The 9,030-nt window shown below is 40.5% G+C and overlaps 1 protein-coding gene across 1 annotated transcript in view; it reads right to left on the bottom strand.

The window, feature by feature from the left end:
- Nucleotides 1-9,030, bottom strand: part of T265_02676 (hypothetical protein) — a gene marked incomplete at both ends in the record, with an annotated part of 55,397 nt that overhangs the window by 3,026 nt on the left and 43,341 nt on the right. Inside the window, 2 exons of the mRNA XM_009166978.1 lie at nt 42-515; nt 8,634-8,782. Of these exons, the coding sequence (XP_009165242.1) occupies nt 42-515; nt 8,634-8,782 (623 nt within the window). The remainder of the gene's footprint in view (nt 1-41; nt 516-8,633; nt 8,783-9,030) is intronic.

Raw genomic sequence — 9,030 nt, 5'->3', positions numbered from 1 at the left:
GCACACAGCTGAAGCAATCGTTCCCCATTGTCCGTACGTACCGAGTCCAGTCCATGTCGACCTCCCAATAGAGTCTCAGATACACTGAGCCTGCCCACTTGCGAATTCATATCTCCGGCAACCACCACAATGTCTGAGCTTTCAGCTCGCCGCAGCAGAGCATTCAGGGCATCGTAAAACCTGTATTTGACGGTTTCAGAGCTACCACCAGCTGGGGCATATGCAGACATGATAAACAGACACCTATCAACTTGCCGCTTGTGAGACTCCTTCACAGACGTTCCCAGGCGAACCGCACAGAGGCGACTATCAACAGGTATCCACTCAAGTAAGGATACTTCCGCCCGGTGACTTAGCACAATACCAACCCCTGCACATCCCACCGCAGCAGCCTCTGGATCACCAGAGGTGCGTAGCCGGAAGCGAGTGAAGACTGACGGAGCGGTTAACTCAAACACTGTGCTTGCATCTTGAATTCTCGTTTCTAAGACAGCATATATCAATGCCAAGCGAGTCTAGTGTATGTTCAAGAGCAGCTTGTTGTGTCAATTGGCTCTAAATTTCACCAACTGTTGATCAAGTGTTGTTGCATGTTCACTATGATAGCTTGTGTAGTTTGCTTTTTATTTGGAGTATCTCTTTTTTATTTTACCGAAAAATCTTTTTTAAGCCCTGGGTCCAGTTTTTATCAGGAACTTCTATCTGACGTCCGATTTTTGTCAGATTACATCCACCAAAGTTAACATTATTTTACTATTTTATTCCTCGTGGTATAGGAATTCGTATGGGTGTATACATGTTGGTGAAAAGAGATTTTTATCACTTTGATGGAAACTCTTCATGTTTAGCAGAACCCCATGTTCAAATTACAGGAAAGTTCGCTGTTAAACTACATGCCATCAAATCCACATGACCAGCTGTGAAGCAGCGTTTTCCGGCTGAATATTTTTATCGATCTAAGCGCTGAAAACAAGTCTACCAGTTGGCTACGTACAACTGTGATTTTAGTTTCGTCTTGAAGGGAACGTTTTATGTCTGAAACAGATGGAGAAATTATGTTCTCCAGAAAAAAGAAAAATCTCCGCAAAACAATCAAACTTATTTTTTCAGACCAAAAATCCAAAAGATTTCAAAGTGGGACAATTTATGCTTGTAGCAGGTGGGCTGAAACCCACCGTCTACATATCAACCTTGCATGGCTTGCGCAATGACAGAATGCGTTCGAAAATTGAAAGTCTATCCAAAGTCAATTGGAATCGATATAAAAAACAAAGGACGCTGGTTGATATTCGGTTTATTCATCCCTTATTCGCTTAAAAAACACTAGCAACACAATGATAATCAACCTCTGAGCTTTCCAAACAAGTTTCAACCAACTTTTGATTGCCCAACCTGCTTTCTGGTGGCCTAGCGTTGGCTTGACCACACAAACCGCTTAAAGCATTGGAATCGAAAAAACAAAGGACGCTGGTTGATATTCGGTTTATTCATCCCTTATTCGCTTAAAAAACACTAGCAACACAATGATAATCAACCTCTGAGCTTTCCAAACAAGTTTCAACCAACTTTTGATTGCCCAACCTGCTTTCTGGTGGCCTAGCGTTGGCTTGACCACACAAACCGCTTAAAGCTATTTACCTGGGCGTCTACACTACCCTTCTGTTTAAATTCAAAAACTACTCCGCAATAACGCTTTTTACTCATGGTTAGTGAGGATAAAAACAATGCTCCAAGAACGTGGGCGTTGGTGAATTTAGAATGTTTGGTGGTAGGGTTTGCTGTTGCTTCAAAGAATGCGGGTGGTGGTAGCTAGTGATATACCCGAGCTAAATAAGTTGAACATCTGACTGATAGGAATTCAAGTGGATTGTATTATCAGTATCAAACAGATGTTTTCTAGGTGAAAATAACATCGTATTACTTCGATTTTTTGTACAAATCGAAGTTCAAAATGTTATGTCAACGTACAGCTACACGTATGGTAGACGGACTATTTCACAGCGCTTTGTTCCAATTCTCCATTTCAAAACAATCAAAGATTGGTAGCGCTGGACGCAAAATGGAGATGCATTTTGAAAACTTGTCTGGCATCCATAATAATACAGAGACGTGCTGATTATTTAGAGGTATTTCTGAATATTGAAACTTAGTGGGCACATTTTCATTTGTAGGCAGTCAGCTCTCACCCGTTAGTTTTCAGGTGGATGCTATTAAGACAATGGACTTGAGCTAGCACTGTGCCCAACACAGAGCAGCTTATAGTAAGCGCGTTAATCCGCCTGAGGAAAAAATAAACAGGGACATAGAATCATCTGTTTTTCCTAGACCCCATTCTTGCAGTTAGTTAAGAATAAATTATGGCGTCCTCGTTTCCCGTGGGACTGATCTCTTCTTGTGGATTGTGATCCACAGGAAGTCCGCGTTGCTTGTTATTCTTACAATTATCAGGTTGAAGTAAAGGCGTAAAACAAACGTGAATATGAAACCTTGTCGTTGACAACGCTAAATTTATTCAGCCTTTATGCGTTTTCCAGTGCGTTATTGATCAGCGCATATTACCCGAGAATGCTTCTGGATAAGCCACCGTAATGTATGTCATTCTCATGATAATGAGTGAATTCCATCGCCTAACTTAGGATGATACAATTTTGATTTGATTTTGAAATGATTTCCCTTCCAATGACGTTCGTCATTACACAAAATCAACCGCTGCTCGGTAGTTTATGTCAATTAGCCCAAAACCCTTCACCCAAGTGTCTCAAGTAGTATGACCCATTTGCCACTACACAGTTCGCGTTCACTGCAATTCACTTATATGCACCGGTCATACATATAGGAGGGCTATTCTAGGCATAAATCAGTAACCAAAAAAACAGATACGTTGGCAAAGATGTTTAACTAACAAAGAAAGGTTTGGAATCGGATTTTGGCGCTAACTGTTTCCAAAAATACCAACCCAAATACAATAAGCTTCTTCCAGTGTACACCCATCTCGGTAGACAGGGAGAAAATTCTCAATGTAAATAAACCGTGCGACACACGAGAGTACTGGAAAAACAGAAAAAATGATTTCGGATGGCCTGCTGCGCACAGGAATGTTGGTAATTTGTGGGTACATGGACTATGTTGAACAAATAACCCAAATGTTTTGTGATGTTGATGTTCCTAACGTTGTGCGTGCCGTGTGCACGCAAGGCGCGAAAATTTGACAAGCGCTTGAATGTAGGATTGATTTAACGTCGATAAATCTTCGGGTACCGAGAGCAGGAACAGCTCAACGGACACAAAACTAAACGTAGGACAGTATGAAACCAAGCAGGTAAAAGTAATGTCAATACATGAATGATTTAGACTACCGACCGATGAATTTTTCGGCATGATGCGTGGATGCTGTATTGTTTTTCTCAGTTTTAGAAAATCTTACCCGTTCGGATATACACTTTAAAATTGTCTGAGTTATTGTGAAACCCATCCCTACAGATATTTTCAATAGGCACCGCGGAAATGGCTTCTCAGCCCCTGGTGGATCATTTATGGGTGAAGCAGAACGTTCAGCTGTTGAAGACTGTAAGATGTTGGGTGGCATAACTTTCTCACTGCCGTATTGTATGTACTCAATTAAAGTTGCACAGGAAAGTGAGCAACGATATCTTGGTTTTATGTTGCCTTTAACACGAGAAGTAGAAACAAGTTCTTGGATATGAACTATTTACACAACCACCTGGATTCCCCGAGTTTTATAAGGTTTTATTGCCCTTGTCGTGACTAACAACTCAGATGTTTAATATAAAAATACAGCTGGAATGACTTGACGTAAGTTCTTCACCGTGGGTGGAATATGGTTATGACATTTCCAAGTATGCATCAACTGACTGGGTCGCTAACTCTAGCAATATGAATATTCCACCTTGTAAAACTATGTGACACGTCTACTATTTATTACGAAGTATTTGCGCGGGATCATTCCAAAAGTGAACCCGAAAATTCAAAACAACATACAATAAAGTTGCAAGGTTGACTGCCGTCAGAAATAACACATAAATATATTCGAATGGAATTTAGTGAATAGTGTCAGTTTTGCATCGCGCGATTTTGGTTTGCACACTTTGAAAAAGGATATATACCTACAACCCAACGCACCGCTTACCTACCAGGCACTGATGGTGCCACTTAGGTTGATGCCAGGCTGAGCAAAGAGAACAACCATGTATACTGACATTGTCCTCAATTGAACGTCCATACAGTGAAATTACTGCTTGTCATTTGGATCAGCTATCGTTTCGTCTCTCAACTGCCAGACAAAGAGCCAAAAAGCCATTTTGAAAAATCGTGCATTTGCACCTTGTTTACATGTTCTCGTTATTACTACTTTCAAAAGTGAAATCGCTCCATCTTTAGTAGTACTGTTTCGTAGAGTTGAAGGAAAATTTCCCCAGTTAACACCTAAGACCAAACAGCGGCCTTGGAGCAACTTTAATCTGTGCACAACACTTCCAAGGTTTACGGGAAATCTTCCCTCTTCATCCGTGGTTCTCGTTGCTTGTTGATGTAGTTTGTTGATGTTTCAGATTTTGGTTAGTCCGACGACAAATCATGAGATTATTGGCTTTAGTCTCTCAGCACCAACACTTACCAAGCCTTCAGCTGGATGACACTTCAGATTTTCACCAAGCATTCATTCATGTTGAAAGCCACAATCGATACAATCACGATTCTGTCAAACTAACTGAATCCATACTGAAGCAAACTAAGGACAGCCGTCGAACGAAGCAAATGCAGACATTTTCCGTGCAAACTCTGATGTTTGCGTGGAGGACAAATGGAGAACTTTCTACTTCAAAAATTGTTATGCGTGTGCGGAAGGAAAATAGGGTTAAAAACATTCCTTAGTTGAATTGGGTAAATGCCTTCAGGTCGAGTATCACATAGCCGGTTGATCGGCACTATCTTTTCAAGGCAAACAGACGCTTTAAAAATTGCAGGTAGAAGGGATTAAAAACAAAATTGAGCTACTATCACTTCACAGCTGAATTGCTATAGATCAGTTGTCATCGGTCTTACCTTCTGGTAACCAACTGATAAACGACATATTTCTGTTTTTTGTTTATCAAATGTTGTATATAGTGTTGAAATGTGATGTGTATACATGTGATGTTGTGAACAATTATTATTGAAAAACAAAGCCCAGTCGAGAAGAATTTTCAACCACCGGAGTTTTAAAGCGACGAAGAAATGGCATAGTTCAACATTCACAATTTGTCGACTTTGCATAAATCAGAGGCTTAGCAGCATACATTGCGGACTACTGACATATCACAACACTTACACATTCAAACTTGAGAAACACTTTCGGAAAATGCTTCTTAATCTGCCATCTCCTGATCCTGACATTAGCTGGTATATCTCAAAGCTGTTGTACGGTTAATTCGAGCCCGAATTGAGAATTTCATTGATAAATTTTCCGAAACACTTATTATTTCTGATTCCTAGAATCATGTTACTTATATAACGCGGTTTTACTACTTAAAAAATTTACTTTCAAAGAATGTATAAACTGGAATTAAAGAACTGGTTTTATTGTCGGCGAAAACGGTTGATATTTATCATCGAGATTCAGGTTTAAAAGTTAAATTAAAAATACAAAAGTGATCGTCAACACGCTTGTCCAAGTGTTTATCATTTATTTAAGAAAATAAAAATTTTCAAAGCCAGCGTCTAGACATGGGCAGTTTGCCTCCATCGTGGACTTTGCATCGTTGTCATGTCACATGGCGCCGGTGCACCGTAACTGTGCAACAGCTGAATCGATACTGGCAGCACCAAATGATGCTATGGTGAGAAGTGCCCTGGTACATTATGACGGTAGTCTACCAGTAGTCTACCAGCTATATTACTAAATGTCTATCATCCAAACAAATTTTCCACCCGACGCTTTTCACATATGGAGACAGACAGGGTCTTATGGCATATAGGCTAAAATCATATGTATGTGAAGAATTCCCCTTCAAGAGTTGGATTAATCTAATAATGATAACCACATCAGCGTTCTATGAAGTCTGTGCATTTGAGTCTCAAGACATTGTGGAGCATATAAATCACTCAGAGGTTTAATGCTGTTATCCCGGTAGTATCCTAGATACCGAACAAACATAACTTACGACAGCAGAGTTAATCCTATGGCAAATCAGCCACCACGTGATGACATCGGTTGAGTTGTTCTTCTAAATGCACACAATAGGAGAGAAAAACGAACCCTCGATACTACTGTCGCTTTCTATCTCACCTGATTAACGTCATTTGAATTGCCTCGCAGTCCGCATAGTGATCATCGTTCTGTGGCGCAGCTGAATACTGGTAAATTTGTCGATTTGGGATCTCCACTATTACCTTGATGATAAAAATAGTGTTTCAGTGCAACTGATAACTTTTTCAAGCCAAAGAAGTATTGGTGATGATGACTTTTGCTATGTCCGAAATCTACACTTTTCCTCTCACCTAACTTACGAACATCTTAAAACAGCCAGTGTTTGTAACACTAACTACTACTTATCCATTCGAAAGGATGGCTGAAGCATGTCCCATAAAACACCACCTGGTTCGTTTTTACAAGCTTATAAGCTGCGAAAAAAGTGAACAATTGCGATTTGATCAGACTCGTTTTTTGGTGTCCCAACAAAATATCACAAGCACGCTGTTTGGATTTCGCCGATAACCAAAACTACGAAAATTCCGGATTGAGGAACAAGCCATTTACTGGATAGAGAATGAACCCCACAAGGTTGTTGAAAACTCTTTGGCAGCCTACGAAGTGATTCGCTCCAATTAGAGCCCATCAAATAGGCAAAACCTTTCCGACTCCTATCAATTTTATTATTCACTTGGATACTGAATTTTACAAAACTGGCAAAGTGAGTCTAATTTTTAAGTATATTGGTGGTATCGGGGAACTCAAGTGAATTTCTAGTCAAATCACTTGTTCATGATATTTTTCAACTGAAACATTTGCTTTTTTTCTTCGAAGACCAAGTTCCAGTCAAGCATGTCAGATGGAGTTGCTTGAAGAGTGGTTTCAGTAGTGTGTCAGTTGCTTTTTCACAAAAAAAGCAATAACCCAAAAAACCTCTCCCGGAACGTAACCCGCAGATTCAGCTGAATGACTCTCTTTTAGGCTGAATGAACGCGAAGACAAAGGTGATGGTATGCGTCTTGTTTGCTGAGAAAAAGTTCAAATGCAGACCGAACTATCATTTGGCTACACACAACACGGTGCTTTACGGCAGTGAAGCATCGGTGTTGAACACTGATGTCATGCTGTCGATGATGATGATGATGATGATGACACGGTGCTTCGATCACAGTATGAGATCAAAAGCAGTAAAAAATCACATTGAATGGCATTTAGTTGTTTGCTCTAAAAGCACTGAAACTGAGGGTGACTGCAGAGTATTAGCCCAGGTACTATGTTTCTTACGCAAAGTAGTTAAAATTTAATTCATCCTCTGTGAGTTCCGTTTCCATGCGCTAACAATCTGCCACAACTTTGAATTCGTTCATCATCTAGGTGAGCTTTGTTCCAGAGCTCATGGACATAAAGCTTCGGTTAAATAAATGGGCATGCTCTGAGTGCGGTCTGGGATGGTGATGATGCTGATTCCAATGATAATTAGGAAGCTCTTATTGAAAATGGTTTGACAGATCAGTGAGGACTCTCTGCTTTACTAATGAGCACTGGCCAACTTATGTTAATGCAGCCCTGAAAAAATTTTTTTGAAGACAACAACAGTAGATGTGTTGCATATCACACCTAAAATTAGCCACTCCAATGTAGCGCTGAGACACGCAAACGAGTTTTATAAGTATGTTCCACAGCAGAGTTGTCAAAAATGAGGCAGAGAGTGTTAGCCTTAAAGGAAGTGGAAAGTTATGTATACGATTCGGTAAACCTCATCATGTAGAGAGAAAATAATGTGGTATGACGAACGAACTGTCCTCAAGTAGGCGTAGTTTTATCCAGGGTCACCAACACGGACAAAATACACGAATGTGATACCGCAAAAAAGTTTTTTAAACCAAACCAAAGTAAACTGAACGCCATTTGATAACTGTTTTATCATGTAGATAGAGCGCGAATTTACTGACCGGAAGGTCCGTGGTTCGAATCCGACCTCTGCCTCTCGACTTCTCCTGTTTAGGCTTGGGCAGTCTGGCAGTATCCCAGCCCTCATGCAGCCATTGGGTGGCATGGCAGTTGAACACCGATAGGGTGCTAAAGCTGAACGAGTTTTTTCGACTTTTCCCTTAGTGAATAATGTCGTCAGTACAAGGCTCACGTACAGCCTACTCAATAAGATGTACGTAGGTCATGGAACCTTCACTGATGCAGTGCATATCACGCTATCTAACAGCATGATCATTTGAATAAACATTTTTAGAGGGATGTTTGTTTTGCTTTTTTTAGGAAAGTGGATTTATTTTCAGCCTGTCGTGTTCTTTCGAAGCCACATTGATTTGTACAATCCAAATCCGATTTACAACTTTCTGTAATCGTACCGGTGGCTAGTACGTCTTTGGCTTTACCGCGCATCTGGGATTTGTGATACTTTTATCGTTCATTCAAGCTGCAAATGATGAACTATATTGAGAAGAAATGGCTTACCCGAAAGAAGCATAGGATCCAACAACTCGCCCTTTTTCACATGGTCCGGTTCGCCGGTTAGTGAACTTTCATCCACTTTCAAGTCGTTACTCTGTATAATCACTCCATCAGCTGGGAGTAGATCACCTGTAAGTAGACGGAAAAGTGCACAAATTACAGCGCTCCGCACTTCAAAGGAGGAATTGAATCGGCCTAGTGTAAGGCAAACAGGAGTATTAGATCTAACCCGTTTCATGAAGATTACTAAAGTCTTCGTTTCAGAGGGGTTTGGTAAACATCGGTTAAGGGGGTTCGTCTTTATGATGAACCCGGATTTTTTCGTCCCTACTTCTTCAGTCTAGGACACATTAATGGAAAATTCCTCTTTGGGTCAA

This window comes from Opisthorchis viverrini (genome assembly GCF_000715545.1).
Source record: "Opisthorchis viverrini unplaced genomic scaffold opera_v5_34, whole genome shotgun sequence".
Taxonomy (NCBI): domain Eukaryota; kingdom Metazoa; phylum Platyhelminthes; class Trematoda; order Opisthorchiida; family Opisthorchiidae; genus Opisthorchis; species Opisthorchis viverrini.
Note: the sequence above shows the minus strand (reverse complement) of the source record. Positions and strands in the feature narration are given on the sequence as shown.